Source organism: Beta vulgaris, chromosome 5 (genome assembly GCF_026745355.1).
Source record: "Beta vulgaris subsp. vulgaris cultivar EL10 chromosome 5, EL10.2, whole genome shotgun sequence".
Classification (NCBI taxonomy): Eukaryota; Viridiplantae; Streptophyta; class Magnoliopsida; order Caryophyllales; family Amaranthaceae; genus Beta; species Beta vulgaris.
In genome coordinates, this window is record NC_079206.1 from 44802 (window position 1) to 66337 (window position 21536).

Sequence of the window (21536 nt, forward strand, 5' to 3'; positions counted from 1 at the left end):
GCTTGCGCTAACTTCCATCCAAGTTTGGCCATATATGCTCTATTCATGAGTATTTGGCTTCTAATACCCAAACCCCCCCTGGTGCTTACGCAACCCTAAGTGTTTGATTACCAACCTTGTGTCATTTGCATAATTCCCAAGTTTGGTCAATATACCTCAAGAGCATAACTGACGCTCCAACCTTTAGTCTTATATTACAATTTGGTAAGCCTGAGTACTTTATTGATTCTATTTCTCACTCGTACCAAAGATTAGAACTAAAAAAGAGCACTTCACAGTGATTATGAAAACCTAGATCTTCATTCCTAACTCAACGAATAATCAACGAAATTAATCTTCCATGCAAACTACATTTACCAAATTGAAAAAAAGAAAAGTCATACTCCAAACTCCCACTAAGGAAATAACGAACCTAAAAATTTGGAAGAAAATTCCCATAAAGAGAGAAAAAGAAGAATTATTAAAAACTAAACAATTAAAATCTAAGGAACTAAAAAAATCTAGAGCTTACCACCATCAAAGAGACAATAATGGCAGACCCTTGCAGCTGGAAAAAAAGGTAGGGTTTTCTGGGTATTTTTAGAGAGAATAAGGTTTTACAACTGTCAACAATAACCTGAATTGAAAAACAAGGTTTGAAATCAATCCAAACTTGTTAAACCAGACCAATTATTTAAGGTGAAAATACTGCGTCCTCATCAAACATATGAATCAACATAAACAAGTGCATCAAGCCATCAACCTACTACACTGACATTTATGTTGAATCCACATCCAGAAAAATTAAGCAAAAAAAAGTATGTCTACCCATCCTAAGCCCTAAAAAAAAAAGTGAACCTAACAATATAGTAATCTTCTTTTTACTAAATAAAATCACTAAATTCCAAAACCTTCAATAGCAACATGAAATAACCTAAAAGAGATGAACAAGAGACAATCACAAAAGAGAGAGACAACATTAAAATCGTTTTTATCAGAAACTAAGAATGATCAACAAGAGTTACAACAGAATCTGAAGCACTCAAACACTCATCATAAACTCTTCTTAACTATAAAAATATCCCTACCAATGCTACCTAAACTGGGTTATCTCAAATCTGGCTACCCCATATTCAGCCAATATATGATTCCAAAGTCGGGGCTTGAAGATCATGTCACAGCGTCAGGAAACGTCCATTATCTTTTTGCCCCTATCTCAATCGGGCACTGATGATCATGTCTTTCCGAAAACTCATGCATCTAAAAGGCTTTAAATACACAACACAATGTATTTACAAATCGCCCAAACTAGCAACATGATGTGTTTTTATGAGTCATCATCCACTCGCCAAGTCAATGTCAGTGTTAGGATTCTTTTGATCCAGTCCTTTAGAACCCGCCCATGAGCCAGCAACATTTTGGCTAGAAGAAGCATTAATCTGTACTGATGATTTATCACTCAACGGTTGTTCCGAACTCTTCTCGTCTTTTGAATCAGACTCCTTGCTTTTTCCCTTTATATTCCCGTAAACAAAACTGCACACTACCACCTGATAAAAACGATGATAAGCAAAAAAATATCATAGGAAAGACCCACAAAAAAAAAAAGACATTTGTACAACAAAATACTGAAGTATAAGAATAAATAATTGTGTAAAAACAAAAAGTACATTTACAATAGTGCAACAGTAGCAGCAGGTATAACAAATTCTAAAATATGAAGCAGGACAACCAGGGGGTGGCTGCGCACTTGTGCCTGCACTTGTCTAAAAAAAGAACACAAGTTAAAAACATCCAAGTCATGCACATAGAGAAAGCAGAAGCGGGGCTGGGCTATCTATGAAATGAACCCAAGCAATTGATCTGAAGATTGGGCAAATTAAAGAATGAAGGATATACGGTCTATCAAGATATGTATTTACGCACAGAAGTGAGCGAGACATCCCCTACAACTAGAGGGAACATAATTGTGTACCAATCACACAATTCACATTATACTTTAAAAAGCAATAAACCTCGATAGCCTCCAAGGACTAAGGACTGTCAAAAGCTATACCAAGAAAATCAACTCTGACCCTAGAAAAATTCAATGATAGGCCCTAATGGGAAATAGATGAACTGTAGCAAACTCCAAAAGACAATAGGTACTATTACTATTTTGGCAGGTCATTTTACTAATGACAAAACGGTAGTATTAACACAATAAAGGAAGATCATATAATTGTCTTAAGGCATCCAATACCCAAAGTAGAACTTTTTCGAGCTTCCCCGGCATGAACCACTCTTATGGTAGTATTAACACAATAAAGAACTTTTTAGAACTCTGATGGGAATATATATCTAGCCAATATTCCCATCTAGCCAATAACAAATGGTTTTACGGTGCAGTTCCAGAAGCTTAATAACAGGCCAGTTACAAATCATAATGCCAGGTTAGATATCCATATAAGTTATAACCTTCCAGAGTTCCAGTGTGATTTACGAAAGATACCAGGAGCATCCGAAATGGGAGATTCTTAGTCTCTCTCCTCTTCCACCTCATCTCCCTTTAAAATTAAGTCTCACTCACCTACTACGAATAAAAAAAAACGCACTCTTATGAACTATCACTTAATTGGTATTCCTTCATAAATAAGCATGAGTAGTCAACATTTTTCTTCCTCCATCTACAGTGTGTAGTGCTAACGAGTCAGGACGGCTCGCAAATTATTCGGATTCGACTCGGAGGAACTCGATTCGAGTTTGGGATCGGCTCCTCGACCGAGCCTGAGCCCAATGGAATTATGCTCGAAAGCTCGTAAACACGTTCGATTAAACTTATATTACTATTTTATATTTTAATTTGTAATCCAGCTTGACTCTACTCCACTAGGCACTAAAGTCCCGCATTGGTTTGGAAACACGCACCAACCTTATTCTTTATAAATAGCTACTGCTCATTGCCTCAACTTAGAGTTTGATTTTGTACCTCCTTGGTAAGAAAACAAAATTTATACTCTATTTTCTTCACAAAAGGAATGAAGTATACTTTCATATATTTAATTATTTAATAATTAAATAATAATTGATTATTCAAATGCACTTAGTCTTATCGCTATAAAGTTGGAATTTTTTTATAAAGCACGAAGTCTCACATTGAAATTTTAGTGAGTTAAGAGGAAAACCAAGTTATAAAAGCATATGTAGTGTCCCTACACGGTTAGGCCTAATTGTAGCTTTAGTATTGACTTAGGCCTACACGGTTGGACCTAAGCCCAACTTTTTCAAATTAAGTTTTGAGTCAAGCCTCAAGCCGAGCTTGGACTTTGTCCTCTCGAGCTCAAGCCGAGCCCAAACATTTGAGGCTCATCGAGCTAAAAGCTCGAGCCGAGCCCAAAAATTTGAGGCTCGCCGAGCTTGATTTTCACTAGGGGTGTTAATGAGCCAGGGTGGCTCGCAAACTGTTCGAGCTCGGCTCGGTCAAAGCTCGGCTCGGGAGGGCTCGATTCGAGTTCGAGATCGGCTCGTGACCTTAGCGAGCCGAGCCTGAGCCTAGTAGAGTTCGGCTCGAAAGTTCGCAAACATGTTCGTAAAATGTTTTAAGATAGGCTTTATGTAAAAAATATTGTCCCACATCGATAGAAAAAGTAAACACCAACTTTGTTTTCCCTATATAATCTTATTACCCTTTAAGTTCATTATAATTCTTGTTTGATTTGTCTTATTTTATAATGTTGGACAATCAATAAATATGCAAAGCCTAGAAACTTGGATTAGCATAAAATTAATTCTTTTATTATATATATATTCTATCACCTTTCTTCTACCCATATTGGGAATATGAGGAATAATGCACAGTGTTTGTGAATTATTTAGTTAAGTTTTATAAGTCCCACATCGGTGAGACAAAAGCAAAATTTTACATCTCCAAATATAAAATGTGCATGATATGGAAAACAACTACACCCATCTCTTCTTGGTGCCCGTTGTAAAGCCTAAGTGGGTTCCTTTGTTGAGATTTTGAAAGTCCCACATTGGGGAGGAAGCAAGAGTAACAAGGGACCTTTTGTATTATATGGGCATGCATAGATAGGAGTACAATGGATTGTTGTTGGGCTTGTCATATTTAATGAAAATTAGCCTAACATCCATAATTATAAAGAGTTTGACAAAACATAATGTTGAACTTATTTAGCTATGGTTTATAAGTCCCACATCGGTGAGGCAAAACCAAAACTTCATATCTCCAACGTAAAAGGCGCATGATAGAAAAATCTAAAGCACCCATTTTTTCTTTTTCTCGCTGCTCACTATAGAGCCTAAGTGAGTTCCTTTGTTGGGATTTTAAAAGTCCCACATCGGGGAGAAAGCAAGAGTAATAAGGGACCTCTTACCCCTAATTTTCACCATTTCGAGCCGAGTTGAGCCTGAACTTGTTCTTCGGTTCGTTAACACGACTAGTGGTTCAATAGGTTCTTATTAAGAGCACCTAGCTCTTATTTCAGAAAAATTGACACCTATCTCTTATTAAGAGCCGCCCATTACACACCTAAGAGCTAGCTCTTAAAATTAAGAGTCACCTAAGAGCCCCTCATTACTGATGCTCCAAGGCCAAACTAATTGTGTTGTACAGAAGGCATATCTTTAAAACTTAAAAGTACTCCTTCCGTCTCATTTTACTTACTGATCCTCATATGGTAACCATGACCAAGTACCAACATTCCCCTTAGTTTTGTCCTCTTCCTATCTTTAACTCCCATATATTTATCAAATTCCCAAAAAGTTATGGTCCCACCCATCCTTTTTCTCCTTTCCCAAATTTTTATGCAGAAGTAAATGGAGTCGGGGTAACTAGGTAACATCACATATGAAGCTAATCATGGCTTGTTCTTGACTTGGGTAGTTTAGATCAATAAGATAATTGACATCGTATTAAAGGTATACTAATTACTACCTGGTGGGGTTCATTTTCAAATGTGAAGTTGAGTAAAAGGAAGGACCAACATTCGTTACATAGAAATGTAAAGCTGTGTTTCAAATATTAAATATGGTAATACCTGAACTGGCTTTGAAGCAACTAGTCTTCCTCCAACTGCACCACCAATCACATGCCCATCAGGACTAGAAAGAGAAACATTAACACCACCAGTCCGATTGCGCGATCCACCAGTTTCAGCAACCAAGTAGGAACCAGATAAGCATAATATCTCAAAACGGCCCTACAAAAAGTTATCAACTCCATGACTCAGCTGTGAGCGCCTTACAACACATAATCCACAACACGTGTAAAAGCCAATTATAGCAACTAGAAGAAAACAAACCAGACATAAGCTAGGACAAAATAGCGAAATATTCATCACATGATCAGCACTGCAATATGACAATCAGTGTCTCCGTCGTTCAGACAATCAAGAGATTCAGAACACAGAATATACATTATACAATCACATGAAATGCAAGGAAACTTTCTCTAACTCAATTGTTTCAGCACTTCACCATATATGAGTACAACTTTCATTGTGAACACAGAACACGCAAAAGGCATGTGAATTACCCAAACAACTGCCAGCTTTTCCATATTTCCTTATGATTCTGTAACTTTTTCTAGTGTGGAAAGGATAGAACCCACACCATGTACAGGAACTCAGACAAGGTGCAGGAGAACCATACACAAAAATTCATTAGAAGCAAAACCTATTAGGAAAGGGATTAAAATCCCAGTACAGCAATTGCTTCTGATAAGGAACGGAGCAAATGCATAAATATGTTTACAACCAGAATGTAGACAACAAAAAAGTAGTACAGAGAGAATATGTTGATCATATATAAACAGATGACGAAGTGAATAATGAAATTTCCAACTTCTAATTAGTCTGTGATTAATCAAAAGTGAGACGATATGTTTGCAAAACAGATACATATAAAATTCTCAAGAATCTTTACCTCAAATGTGACAGTTCCAGCTGATGATGCAGGTTGACGCAGTGTGACAGCAGAAACACCACCACTGCCTGACATAATGCATAGAGCTCTTGGCCTCTGTTGTGAAAATGAGAGTATTTTGGCAGCAATGTCCTGAATTTACAAAAATCAGGAGATTAGGTTTTAAGCAATGCCCCCTCAAAAAAAAAAAAGGTTTTAAGCAATGAATAATCAATGCCAACTAGAATATCAACACAACAGACCAAGCTTTCACCTAAGGAGACAATATTAAGGGTCCCATTTTCTAGTACTTCACTCTGACTTTCCATATTCAACAGTAAGTTACTTTCAGATCCTGAATGTTCAAACTCTTACTCCATAGCCCATGCGCTTCAAGCGCAATAAGTACTAAAAAAAGAGGGGAGTAACAAGGGTGCATGCATACTGAACACTAACTTAATGATCACAACACCTTCCACGATCCTATCCTTTTCCATGTTATCATATGTTAGAAATGTTCTCATCTGACTGCTTATAGATACGCCCTTCATTCGGAAAGGAAGGAATTTTAGACAGTTCTTGTTTCAAAATTCAAAATGCAACATTAGTTGTCGCTGTATATACAAAATTTACGATTAGGTAACTTGTACTACAATACAACATTATACTCCTTCCCATCCTTTTCAATCTACCACACTTTAACTTTAGCACTATGCACTTACTTTGGTTAACCATAACGAGTGATCTATATGTAGGGAAAATAACAGTCATATGACATATGGAACCTTGTTAGATTCGTCTCTAACATATATTATCAATATATCAACTTTTTACAATTTTCAAATATTGACAAATAAATATTAATGGTCAAACTACTGCATTGAAAAACATGAACGTCGAACCATATAGATTAAAAAGAAAAGGATACCCGATATAGTATGTAACTTAATTTTCGACGTAAAATTGACTATAGTCAACCAAATACTTAAGATGTACTCCCTCTGTTTTTTTTTTCTATCATTCTCACTTTCCGTTTTAGTGTGTTTTTTTTAATCTTCTCACTTTGAATCTATCTATTTTGGGCTATCAAATCTTCCAACAATACCCTCGTATGTTTCTAATATTTACACTAAATGCCTAACCAAAATAATAAAATACTCCCTTGTGGTCCCCAAATGACCCATTTAGATTCCAACTCCCCCCCCCCCCTCTCTCTCCTTTCTTTGATCACCCCAACCACCCATTAATTCTTACATTCAATTCACTGTTCTTCATTACTCTTCTTCGCAACGACTCTCTCTCCCTATCTTATAAATTCCTTCGGAAAACCTAGATATGAAATGAACATCTCTCTCTCGTTTTCTCTATTTGAGAACCCTAAATCTAAAATCAACCACTATCTCTCCTTGAATATCTCTCTATCTCACAAACCTCTGAGATTTTCGCAAGTTAATTTCTGGCTTATAAGTTGTGAAACATAGCCGATTTCTGGGTTACGGTTTTCAATAGCTTTGGAAATTTTCTGGGTAATGAATTTTCGCAAGTCTCTGTTTACTGGGTAACAAATTTTCTGGGTTCTCAAATTTTTTGGATAACAAATTTTCAGGGTTCTTGATATTTTCTGGGTGAAGAATTTTCTGGGTTCTCGATTCATTATCATCATTTACTCTGTTTACTCTCAATCATGGCTGAAACACCAACTTCAGAGATTTTTGAGAAGAATCTCAGTTTGTTCCAGACTATGAGATGTCACTTGTATGGTACCATTCTCTTTTTTTATTTGCTTCTAATATATGAGATTCAACCGATGTGCAAGAATCTTCCCTCTCCTTAGTATTTGTGCAAGATTCTAAGTAGGAAGGATAAAAAAAAGAGGGAGTATAAAAGTAATTAACTTATACATCCTCCTTTTTTTTTTTTTACTTTCAACGCTTCCCACTTTTGGGTGGTTCTATATTACTTGCAACGATTCAATTTTTAGCAATATGTTCTTTCTCTTATCGCATGTAGTCTCTTTTTATCTCTCTATCTTTCCCCTCTCCTTGGTCTTTAGCAAACAAAACCCAAACGAAGTAGAAAAAAAAAGGAGGAAATATATTGGAAGCGGAAAGGGGAGTATTCTTTCAGACACCAAAACTAAGGCCTTATAAAGATTTTTAAACCAAATGACAATTAGCTCATTTCATCCTAGATTATTGTCACTCTACATGCAAAACATTGATAAGTAATTCACGAATGATAATCCAATGACTCGTCATGAAAAACACATTATATTCGCACAAAAAATTCATTACCAAACTTAATACTTTTTACAATGGCTTTGTTTGGCAACTAATAGCTCATAACTAATTGTATTAGCCGTTTGTATACAAGTGTATGGTAACTAGTTGATAATTGATTGCTACTTGATTAAGTAAAATGACCAATGAAGACATGGACATAATTTATTATTGCACTTTTTATTGTTTAAAGTTTTTTGTCAAAAACCTTTTATAGTCACTTTTTAAAATTTCCTCTTTTCCGTTGTTGACCGTTACTTTCTTTAATTTACAATTCTTTATTTCATTTTTCCCTCCCTTTTTAACTCCGATTAGACATAAACCCACATCCTCTCTCTCCCTCACTCTCTCTTTCATCTCTCTCTTCCATAAACATGGTTCATTCTTTAATAGCTTGCCATTACAGCTACGACACACTGCTACTTCTTTGCATTTACTCACTTTTTAAACACCAATTAAGTTAGGGTTTTCATTAGACAATTAAATTGAGTAAAGGTTGAAACTTTAATTGATTACTTGATACTTGACAATGAACTAATTGACTATCCTCCATTTTCCCAAACACATACCAAGTACCAAGCATAATCCAAATTACCAAATCTCACAAACATACTCAACAATGCATTTTCGAGTTGTATGTCAAAACTTGTCATCTTCATCTTCTTAGAGTCACAAATATGTGAATAAACATGTAACCTTCCTCTCCTCCATTGCCAAAGCTTGAGGAAAACAATATAGGCATCATCTTCAACGGGTGCATCGAGGTCTCTCACTCAATTTAGAAGCTTTAAAGAGCTTCAAGTAAGCTTTCATTGATGCATAGTTGGGTTATACGTAAACTAAAGTTTGTTGTGTTACCGGAATTGGGATTGAGGAGAGAGAATTGAGAAAATATTTTAAGAGAAAAATGGTGGTTTTAGAGCGAAGAGAGAGGAAAAAGGGTTTTGGATTTGTGGGTTTTGTTGTTGTTGTTGTTGAGAGTGTTTAAGGAGCCCGGTGTACGAGGAAGTGGGAGGGTTTCAGAGGAGATTGTCATTGTTTTGGAAATTCAGAACATATAGTCTAATGTTTGGATGGTGTTGTAATGTAATGGGTTTTTTTCTTCAATTTCTCCAGCGGTAAAAGGGATTGAGAGACAAACTACGGGTTTATGTTTATGAAAGAGAAGAATGAAGCTGAGACAGAGAATGTGGGTTTATGTTTGATTAGAGTTAAAAAGGAGGAAAAGTAAAATAAAAGAATTGTAATCCAGAGAAAGTGACGGTCAACGCTGGAAAAGAGAAATTCAACGTCGGATAATTGGGTTAGGTTTCACCTCGAAAAAAATTTAGTTGCAAAAAAATTTAACAGATTGTTTGTCGCAAAAAAGTGACTATAAAAGGTTGTTTTGGACAAAAAAAAACTCTACTGTTTATAAACATACTCCTTCCGGAAAATCTGAACACTTGCTGGAGATGCAGTTTAAGGAGATAAGTTACAGTAATTTTTTTTCCTGTTTTCCAAATACTTCGTACAGTATTAAGTAACTTATTAGGCGTTCTTTTAAGGGTTTCAATCCCTGCGAGATTATTAACCGTTCCTTTTCTAGAGAATGTTAATAAATTCCAAAATCCATTTTGTCGTAGGGTTTGGTGGCCGGGAACTAACTTGGCTTCGCCAAAAGGTCGTACGGTTATCAAATTTTTTTTGTTGGAAAAAAAATGTTCAATCATGTTGGAGTATTTTTTATATTTGAAAAGTAGATGTGAGTGGGGTTCGTGGGGAAAAAAAAGTGTTGAAAAAACTAATACTTCCTCTATTTCAAAATAGATGATTCGATTTGACTTTTGCACTATTCGCACACACTCCTTTGACCGTGATTTGTGATATTGGAAACATATAGTCACGTGGGATCTTGTTAGATTAATCTCAAAATATAGATTCTAAATATCAACTTTACAATTTTTACATGTAAGATATTAGAAATATTAATAGTTAAAATTCCCTAATATGAGTACAAATCTCTAATTAGGGCCAATATGCTTTAAGAAATATTTTGGAAAACAAAACTGGCGAATGATTGGAGGAGACAGAGCGTAGAACAAACACTGTGACATTTAGGCACAATAAAATTGTTTCGAAGCTTTGGTGGTCCAAAACATAATACTTTCAATATCAAGTATTAAACAAAGCATCCATGAATAAGTAGTGTTTTCTTGGCTTCTTGTATGCATGATAATCTAAGATGTCTTTAGACAAAAATCCACCCAAAAAACAATAAATTTCAAAATCTCTTGTAGAATGTATTTAATCTCTAACTTGACAACTTCTAACATTAATGTATTCCCTACAAGTTAAAGAAACAAATTTGCACCTACATACTTCAATAAAACACAATAATCTCCTCCCCTCAAAAAAAAAAACACAAATAATCTCCTAAGTAAAGTCAAAAAGTAGCTTCAAAGTTTATTAGCATACCTCTCCAGGTGCAACATGAATGACATGAGGAGTAAATGCAAGACCGGCGGAGTTATTCATCCAATCACCTGAAATTAATGGTATAACAATTTAGCTATTTGTTCATAGTTTTGTTCTTGTAATAAATGATGCTATTCTAGAGCGAGTCATACTATTTTACCAAAAAGTGTATTAAGTGAAAATCCATGACTGGGTACACCGTACATTGTCCTTTATAACGTGGGAAAGGACTTAGAGTAAGAAATTAATCGGTGTGAATACATGATCTACACAATCTAACATGCAAAATTAGAAAACAATAGCTAGCATAAACAGCATATTCACAGCACATTCACTTAGGCCCACAGGGATGTCTTTAACACTTCAAACTTTCCTGAATTATCTAGAACATGTTGCCAAAATTTGCAAGAAATGAAAGAACAGAAACTGGCATGGTTCCAAGGGAAGGGCACTATCATCAGATAGGAGGAGGACATGGACATAAAGTGTCACAGAATTCAACAAAGAACGACAAGCTGAAGTTAAGGTATGAACATCATCAGTCAACAATTTCTACAAACTGATTTAAATTGCTAGCTCAGGATCAATGACCATGTCTGGTAAGGAGAGTAGGGCCAAAAATCAATGACTCAGGAAGGCTAACTCAAATTTCCGACTCGAGATGGTTGAGAGGCTTTAAATCATTCTTCTAAATACCGAAAAAGAAGCTACGGTTAGGAGCTTTTCACTGGAGAACAGGGGTGATAAGTATTCTGGAGCTTTAAAACCAAGCTTGTCCAAAGTTTTGCCATAAATTACTTGCTTATGAGGGCCACTAGAATGGAAACATCTAACAAATCGACATCCGTATATGCCATCTTACACAGCAACAGCTGGCCCCAACCACTTAGATTTCTGAAAATGGATCTCTGTTACCAACAGGAAACTAATATAGTTATCCACCTAGGTTTAAAAAATGCAGCAAGAAAAAAGCAAATTATTTCCTAACAGTAGTGGACTTTGTAACAATCTTCCAACAGTGAAAAAAGGAGCATTAAATTCAATCTCTGGTCCTAAACACAATACTCACATAAGTAGTGACAAGAAAAACAATATATAGGATCCAGCAATAATCAAAGATCACATTGACAAATTACAACAAGCTCACAGTGTCTCATGGTGAGGAATGACCAGGGATAATTCACATGCAACAAAAATGAAAGATCACAGTGATCTAGTTCATTATATTATCATCGTTCTACAACAAAAGGCAAGTAAATAAAATAAAAGCAAGAGAAACTATAGAACTTACCAACAGAGGCCAATCTCTGCTTTCTCCCAGACCCAGGTGGCCTTCCTCTCTTCTTCCTCTCGGCCGGGGTACCCGAATTTGGGGTAGACGGCGAGAGGCCCAACGAGACAGTACCAGAACCTGAAGCAGCTCCCGGTACAGAAGCATCTGGGCCATATTTTCTGGGCCTCCCCCTCTTCTTCTTTGCAGGCTCATTCAGTGAACCCCCAGTTGAGGCCACGGTAATAGTGAATCCTTGAGGCACATTGGGCTGAGATCCTTCAACATTGAATGTAGGACCCACAGAATTACTAGCCCTAACAATTGGCTGAGCAGAAAGATTAGGGTTTGAAGAGGGTCTAAAAACTGGAGGCGTATTCAGTCCAGGTTGTCCTGCGCCAGAGCCAGGAATTGTTCTATGCAGATAATAAGGAGTTGAACCTTGCAATGCCATACCTTCTCTCCCATCCATACATTTACTTTACCCAATTTGAATCACTTCTATTTTGTGCCACTACTAGCAACTATTAACTCCTAATTTCTCAATAAACCTACCCAGATGCTTAAATATCCTATATTAGGGTTTTACTAGGGTTTCATTCACCAAACTTTGAAACCCTACCCAATTAATCAAAGAAAACATTTCCTTTTGTAGGCAAATTAATTAAATAGAGAATTAGAACTTACCCAGAAGTTGAAACACCCAAATATCTCAACAACCAGAGTTGTACAAGGGTTTAATTGGTAATATAGAAAAAACCCAGATCTTAAAGATTAAACCTTGAAACTACCAAAGTCTTGTTAGTTCACTTAACAGCAGCAGATTTCTTCGTATACCCAGAAAGTTAAAAATCTCGAGAGAAACCCAAAATAACAGAATATGATAGAGAAAAAAGAAAACCCTAGATTTAATTTAGGGAAAGAAAAAATTAATATGGCAGTAGTAGTAGTTTTGAGACTTGAGAGGGAGGAGAGTGAAAGTGTTCAAAGAAAGGGGAGAGAGAGTGTGTGTGTGAGAGAGAAAAAAAAAAGAAAAGGGAAAATAAAATAAGAAATATATATAGAGATTTGAGCTTTTTTTGAATTAAAGGTGATCTTTTTAAAAAAAAACCGAAGGTAGGGGTGAGTATTTATGGGTTTATCTATTTATGACTTTATAATGCAAGTAAAATGAAGTACTTAGTAAAATGAAGGAAAAAGAAAAGAGTAAAAATTTGAGATATGATGTAATTTGTTCATTTTCTGAGCTAGTGAGCTGAGGAAGTGCAAGATGATCTACTTTAATTTTCTCTCACTTACTACTTTAGTGATACATTAGAACTGCTTTTTTAATTCAATGCAAAAAGAACACTTCTTTATCTTGGTTGAATTTGAAGAGAGAGAAAGAGGGAAGTTTTGGTGAGAGACTGGTGAATTGGTGAGTGCCTGAGTGGTGAGTGGTCCTTGAAAGAGAGTGGAAACAACAAGATTCAAACGTTGGGTTAGTGTAAAAAATTATTAAATAAAAAGAAAACGGTATGATGTCACCTAAAAAGTGAAGTTCAGACTTTGTCGTGTCATAGCCATATGAAAGGAAAAGAAATAAAGGAACGTCTTATTATTTTCTGTTAATATTTACTAAACACTACCTATATACTTGTATGTATAATGGTATAAGTTTTTCAATATTGTGAAGGTAGGATTTAGGAGGTTGAAACTTGTTGGGCCTCCGAGAGGATAATCTTTTTATCAAGGAGTTTCCAAAAGTTTCATTTTTTTTTTAGAATGAACGGGACCAAAATTTCGGTTTCACGATAATAGAACCGTAAAAAGGATCGATTCCTCTATGGTAAAATCAAAATTTTGGTTTGTTTCCATGTGAACTATAAAAAGAAAAATTGGGAGAGAAGGCAGATGGGGTTAGAGAAAAAAGAACAAATAGATGTTACGGGACTCTCAAGAAATTCTTCGATTTCTTCCGGCAACTGAACAATCATCCGCTTCTCATGTTCTGTGAATAGCTGAGGCATTGAAGAATATCCAGAGTGGCATTTCGGGAATCAGTCTATTCTATCATTGTTCCTTCCGTTTGAAGAAAGGATAATCCGAAGAATAATCTCACATCACTCTATTGGGCCAACACTGGCACAAAGAGACGAAAGTTAGGGGAGCGAATGGGATTAGATACCCCAGTAGTCTTAGTCATAAACGATGGATACTAAGCGTTATGCAAAAAATCAAGACTAATCGTGATTTGAGAAGATAGATAGGCGAACGTACTTTTAAAAAAGTGTTATAAGTGTTAAACGTGAATTCTTGTGTTGTATTATTACCGTTATTTGGAAGTATTTTATGCTACCCGTTGTTAGGGGTGTTAACGAGCCGAACCGAGACCGAACAGGGCTCGGCTCGGCTCGGCTCGAGAATGTGAGGGTCCGAGCTCGGCTCGAGCTCGAAGCTCGTCGAGTTCGAAAATCTGGGCTCAGCTCGAGTTCGAAAAAAAAAAATTCGGCTCGGCTCGAGGCTCGGCTCGAAAAAGTTCGCGAACTGTTCGGCTCGAAAATATTTCTAGTACATTACCGCACACTTGCATCCAATATCGAATTTCTATTTTTTTTCCAACTAACGAAATGCATACTTCAAAGTTCAAACTTTAAAGGAAAAAAAGTTGATAACAAGTTTAACAAAGTTCACATCAAAAACAAAGTTTACAAGTCACAACAACTTTGACAAAGTTTTACACAAACACACAAACAACAAAGTTTTACACAAACAACAACTCCTCTTCCTTTGACATTCATTTCCAAGTCCAAGCCAATCTTCATGTTCTTTTTCCCATAAGACCTACAAAATATGTTTAACACATACATTAGAATAATATTATGAAGATATAATTTTATAAAAACACAATGTAATAAAAAGTATAAGATTAAAGAAGAGTAAAAAAATAACCTCATACAAGGACGCAATTCATGGAATAGGAATCATGATTTCTTTTGGTTCATCTTCATCAACAAACTACAAATATAAAATTATAATTAGCTATAAAAACAATATCCTTAAACATATAAAGTAATAATACAAGCAAACCAATCCATTTTCTGCAAAAGTAGCACGCTGAGTATAAAAATTCAGTATCAACCCAAGGGTATTTGTTCTTTATTGAGGGTGGTCGGTCCTAGTAAAAGTTACTTTGGAATGACCTGTTTCTTTGTTATGAACTGAAATCTGAGATCAGAATGGATGAAGAAGATGACTTCGGTTCATATAATGGAGAACTACAGAAACTAAAAGATCCACATATGACATACCAATCGAACATGTTTAAAATTAATGTATAAAAATTTGTTCAGATTAACCACTGGGTATTTGTTCCTCACATCTTCTTTACCATAAATAAGCGAAATTCATCATACAAAAACTTCAAATTCATCATACAAAAACTTCGAACATATTTAAAATTAATGTATAAAAATTTGTTCAGATTAAACAGAAAAACTTTGAATTCATCATACAATGGCACATAGTAATTTCGAATTCAGATTAAATCGAAAAAAAAAAATGAAAACCATTAACATTAGTACATTACCTGTCATCCTGCTCGACGCCAAAGTGCTGGTCGCCACCGAAGACGCTGGTCGCCGACGTTAAGTGGACTGGGATTGGGGCTTTAGGGTTTTCGAAAACCCTTGAAGGAGTGCAGCAAAACGGCTGAATGAACTGACTTGAAGTGCTTAGTTTTTTTGTTTCTGGTGTTTCTTGTTGGTTTGTTTTAAATTTTAATTGGGCTGAGAAAAAAGCCCTTAGTTTACATCTTTTAATTGGGCTAAAACTTTTAATTTGGTATATATTTTTAAAATGGACTTCAAACTGTAATTCAAGTTGGGTTAGAAATTAATGTATAAAAATTTATACTTTAAAATTTTTCGAATATGTTTGCGAGCTTTCGAGCCGAACTCTACTAGGCTTGGCTCGGCTTGTTAAGGTCGCGAGCCGATCTTGAACTCGAGTCGAGCCCTCTCGAGCCGAGTTTTGACCGAGCCGAGCTCGAACAGTTTGCGAGCCACCCTGGCTCATTAACACCCCTACCCGTTGTAGCCGTGATTTTATTTCGCCAGTGTGGTGTGAGCGCATATTGGCTACCCCATTGTTAAGGAGACTTAAAGAAAGACTTATAAACCTAATTGGATATTGAGAAATCGTAGGACAAATTAGGGACTTAACCAATATAGATTTTCCTGTCATCACTTTATGGTACGGTGGTTATGAACTAAAATGTGAGTTCGGGGATAAGGGTACAAACACGGTTAGTAAGCACATTCGCCCATTGCTTGCCTCTATTAAATATCAATTCATATCAAAGTTTTATGCAGAAGAATAACCAGAGAATATTTTCCAGCACCCTAAAAATATTAGTCTAGTTGGTTGATTAAACACGTCAAAAAGACTAAATTTTTAGTGACACATTATTAAGCAATCAAAATTACATGATTCCTGATAGATTGTCCGAATTATCTGATAAATATTATAACAATTCCTTAGATCTTGATTAGCAATAATAACATGTGGGTGATGAAAACATGAGCATGACAATCATAACAACATATATATGTAAAAATAAATAAGAAAGAATAGATGCTAGAATATACAAAATAACGTTTTTTTACTAGAGATCTACATCATAAAATAAAAAGTTAGTAACTTCAATAAATAAATAAGAGAAATTTATTCAGGAACCATCGGGAATATACCGTTGTGGCTTGGTTCTGAGGGAATAACAACATTCGGGAGGAGCAATTGTGAAGCCTTCAACAAACACTTGTGAAGATCAATCAAAATATGTGTGTATGTGTTTGTAAATATGTCTTTGTGTGTTTAAGAGTATGAGAATCTGCAAGTATTCTAGCGCAAATTAAAGAGTATGTGAAAGTGTCTTTTTAGATTTAGAAGATCATGACCTAAGTATACAAGACATTTTCAAAAATAGAAAAGCCAACTACGCATCGCGCAAATAGTGCACTGGGAGCACGTCTTTGCGTGACGCGCAAATGCACGTATCATGGGCAGATTGGTGCGCCTAAGTCCTAACGCTATACAACCAATGCATTGCGTGCCAAACACACCACTTGCGTCACACACGCTTGCAGTTTTTTTCTCCGACGCGTTTTTGCGCAGTTTTCTTTTATCCCTTCAAATCTGAAATTCAACTTTTACGAGATAAAATTTTATTTCAATTTTAGAATTTCTTCGAAAATATTGATTTACTTTTGAAATTATTTATTAAAATAAGCAATTATCATGAATAATTTATTGAGTTTTTTTAAAGGATTGGACTCAAAATATATCAGAAATAATTAATTGAGCTTTATTATAGGACTTAAATCATTATTGCAAATAAATTAGATATTTTGAAACAGTTTTGGGCCTAACTATTCGGATTGCTCTTTCCTTGAGTCAGACCACGAGTCCGCGACACGTTTTATCATTAGACCCTTAAATAGGGAGACACAATCAAATGTATACACCCGCTTACCCCTACTTGAGAATCTTGGCTCCGCCACTAATCTCTAGTATATAAGTGAAGATGGGAAGCATGGTGTTCCTATATTAAATGACTATATTATCCTTACTTTTTTTAATTACATCAATTTTGTTTAAATTTTTAAAATAATAACGGGTAATCAATCAATCTCGATATTTTATAGTTTTAGAAACTACAACTAGAATAACTTAAAATTTTATGTTAAAAAAGGAAAGACTAAAAAAGTTTTAAAAAAATAAAGATTAACAAATTCATTTAAGAATATCAAAATTTTCCATCAAAAGGAAAAATTATATACTTCCTCCGTTTTTTATTAGATGTTACACTTTTTAAATCACGGACTCCTAGATAATTTTTTGAGAGGAGAGAGATTGAGAGAATGAAAAACAAAAGGGTTCCATGTGAACATGTGATAGGAGAGAGATAGAGAGAAGTTATTACCCAAAATAAAAGTGTAACATCTAATTTAAAACTTCCTAAAATAAAAAGTGTAACATCTAAAAAAAAAACGGAGGAAGTAAATAAAAAATCAGAAATATAATTCCACAACATTATAGTCATGTAAAAGAATTGATCATTTTAATGGGTTTATATAACTTTAATTACATAGCGAATAATAAGGTCAGATGAAGGACTGATTTAAACTTATTTTTGGTGAAGTAACTTCTAATAAGTTGAACAAAACAAATCATTTATTGTAAATATTGTCAACTTAAACTATTATAATGAGTTATCGTTGTGTATATTGCGTTTGCGTGCATGTAAAACTATCTACTCGACATTACGAAATATCACAATAAAAAAAATTATCGTTGCACCCATCACGTGCTTAAAAAGCTAGTCGCCTTTATGCAAGCACATGCCATGAAAGTGCCAACTTCCCAATTGACAATTTTGGCAACAAGTATTTTGCAGAAAACAGCCTCGAGAGAGTTCAACTATTGCTGTATAGATTGTTTATGCAGCGAGTCTTTGAGTAATGACCAACAGATGGAGAAAAGGCAACATATCAACATTCGATCAATAGTTTTCATGCATGGAACAATAGAAGATCTCAATTATGGAATCACTTTTATGAGCATAAAAACACACATTAAGCATGTAATTTATGATTAACCTTCAGCTTTACAAAATTTCAAACAGCGATAATCATAATTCATAATTACTTAATTAATGTTTCCTAGTTTACCCAAACATGAGGCAAGACCCTAATTCACAATACGAGAATGGGTACACAATTAGGATTTGCTACCTAGTTTTATAATCTAGAGTATAAAATTATTTATGGAACCTCAACGAAAAATAGTTTTATATTATATCATTATTAAATTAACCAAATATTATAGCACTTGCATGTACCAATCCATCACCTTTCTCGGATCGCAGTTCACAGGAGTTTAACATATTAGGTATTATTGGGCAAGACACTCACACTAGAGCTCTTGTCATCAAAATATTAACCCGCAAGTTGTTAAAGTTTGTTACCTGACCTAGACTGATGTAAATCAAGAACCCTTTCTTACAACTACCTTTAATGCTTTCCTAGGAATATGTACAATCAACATGGCTCTTAAAGCCTGGGTTTAACTTGTTAGAATTTATTTCGTTTAAATTATTACATTAATCATGGGTCTTTATCTATTCAAAGTTGTCATATTTTAGTGGGCTATTTTAGTTCACTGGCTAAATAGTTCAACCACATAATTCTTGTTAAGAGTTGAATCAGATTACTAACCTGGATTTTAGTGTTTTGCCACTAAAATCAAACTACTTAGAGGTTGTTGTCTTCCTCAAATTTTAGCAATAGGCTATTTTCCTTTATTTACCAATTTGCCACTATTCTACCTAGGTTTCCTCTTATTTACCAAAATGTCAATGTTCTATACAATTTTGTTGTAGGAAGACTCAAGTATATGCATTAGTCGTATTATGAGTTACTTATATAAGACTTAAGAGTGAAGTTAAACAATAAACTATTCAATGCCGAATATATATTTTTTTTACTCATTTTTTTGATATGGAAGGATCATTCAAGAAAAGTCATACGTCATTTATGATAAAGAAAATCAACCATAAAATAATGTAAATCTAAGTATCTACTACATGTTTTCTGATTAAGAAAATTAAATTTGTGCATATTCGAGTGCAAATCAAAATTCATATTTTTTATTTGATCTTTCATGAATAAATTTCAATGACTTTGTCATATGTTATAAGTGCGGAGACCTTCACAGACTGTGGTATAATCTTCTTGACACAAAAGCTTGTAATATATCTAATATAATATCAATTTCCAATCTTTTCGTCCACAATATTCAATGTGAAAACGGTTCAACAAAAGAAAACTCGTACTATAGATGAGAATAAATACTCCTAAAAGAAGAGAACTAAACTCTAACAAATGAAGAGAAATTCATTAATTAAAAATTAAAAGCACTATAATAATAAGGAAACTCCATTATAGGAGGAGCTTACTATATTGTTAATGGCAGGCTCCAGCCAATTAAGAAGAAAATTGAGTGTTTGATAGAACAAATGAGAGAATAGGCTAGGTCATAATTACTACTCCCTCCGTCTAAAATATAGTTCCCATTTCTATTTTGGGATCAAATTTTAAAAATTTTGACCAAATATTCTTACTAATGTATACAAAAAAACATATTCATGAGGGGTCTTGTTAGGTTCGTCTCAATGTATAAATTCGTAATATCAGCTTTTTATATTTTTTACTAATAAGAAATAGAAGATATCGTAAGTCAAAGATACGTCTTGGAGACTGTGTAAAATGAAATGGGAACTATATTTTGAGACGGAGGGAGTAGTTTGAAACTTTTTAAGTTGATTTCACCTATCAATTACTACCAAAGAAAGTGTACGTCTAAAGAGTATTACTGATGAAATTGTGTTGTTGAGACCATGAATAAAAGCAAAGGAAGATATGAAGTAATACCTTTTTTTTCTAAATGTTAAATATGTTTCAGGCTCTCAACTGTTAGCATTGACCCCTACAAGTAGAGCTGATAATTTTTCACGAGTGAGTAAATTATCCACACACACGACTCGAATAAATGGGTGAAAACTACAATGAGGCGGGTGACGAATGGACCGAATGGTTGGTGGAGTGAGTGGTAGGGCGGGTCGGAGGATTAAACTTTTTTATTCATCACATGTCCCATCACCCGCCTCATTCTTCCACCCATGTCATATATATATAACATACTATTATATATATATATATATATATATATATATATATATATATATATATATATATATATATATATATATATATATATAATATATATATATATATATATTATATATATATATATATATATATATATATAATTTTTTTTTTTTTTGATGATAACTACTTTATGTTTTACCTATTTTGAGAATAACAACCTTATACTTTTTTATATTTATATTACCACCTAAACTTTACTTTCTTCTTTAATATCACCAACATTTAATATTTTTATTCTATTTTCCCGTCCAACGTGGCCCACCTATTGATTCTTCTCAATTCCACCATATAACTCCATGATTCTTCTATATATTACTCAGGCCTGTTCTCTTCGGCATAAAACAGTTGAACTGAACTGATTAGAGCTGAACTGAATTGAATTGAATTAAATTAAATTAAATTGAATGTAATAGATATATAAATAATATTTAAACAATAATAATATGAATATTAAATAATAATTATAATGTAAGTAATAATAATGAATAATAATAGTAGTATTATGGATATTTTTAAATGATAGTTATAAATATATAATATTAATAATCATAAATCAATAATAATAATAGTAATAATTAATGATAATTAATAATTATTATTTTATATTATTTGTATTAATATAATAATACTTGATGATGATATATAATAACAATAATATCTAAGAAATAAATTAATATTACTATTTTAATAATTAGATTTAATAATATAATAATATTTAGTAATAAAAATAATGATTGGGTTGGACCACGAAAATTACATCATAAACTGTCTTGATGCGATTTGATTGGTTTATGGGCTAAAAAACGTGGGTTTATTTGTGCTTTGACCTAAACCATGTTCCTCCTAATAATAATAGTAATATAATAATGAGTAAAGCTATAA

At 34.1% G+C, this 21536-nt stretch overlaps 1 protein-coding gene across 1 annotated transcript; it reads right to left on the reverse strand.

The window, feature by feature from the left end:
- Window positions 1-951: 951 nt before the first annotated feature.
- On the reverse strand, window positions 952-13299 carry LOC104907857 (AT-hook motif nuclear-localized protein 5). Its single transcript, XM_010696871.4, has 5 exons — window positions 11908-13299; window positions 10617-10684; window positions 5902-6033; window positions 5016-5177; window positions 952-1529 (listed from the first exon to the last, which is right to left on the reverse strand). The coding sequence occupies exons 1-5, from the start codon at window positions 12356-12358 to the stop codon at window positions 1317-1319; spliced, it is 1026 nt and encodes a 341-aa protein (XP_010695173.1). The 5' UTR covers window positions 12359-13299; the 3' UTR covers window positions 952-1316.
- Window positions 13300-21536: the final 8237 nt, after the last annotated feature.

Coding starts and splice junctions, on each gene's coding strand:
- LOC104907857 (XM_010696871.4), bottom strand. CDS start 12,358: ATGGATGGGAGAGAAGGTATGGCATTGCAAGGTTCAACTCCTTATTAT. Junction 6,034..10,616: donor TTCATGTTGCACCTGGAGAG/GTATGCTAATAA, acceptor TTGTAAATTCAG/GACATTGCTGCCAAAATACT. Junction 1,530..5,015: donor TTGCTTCAAAGCCAGTTCAG/GTATTACCATAT, acceptor CGTTTTTATCAG/GTGGTAGTGTGCAGTTTTGT.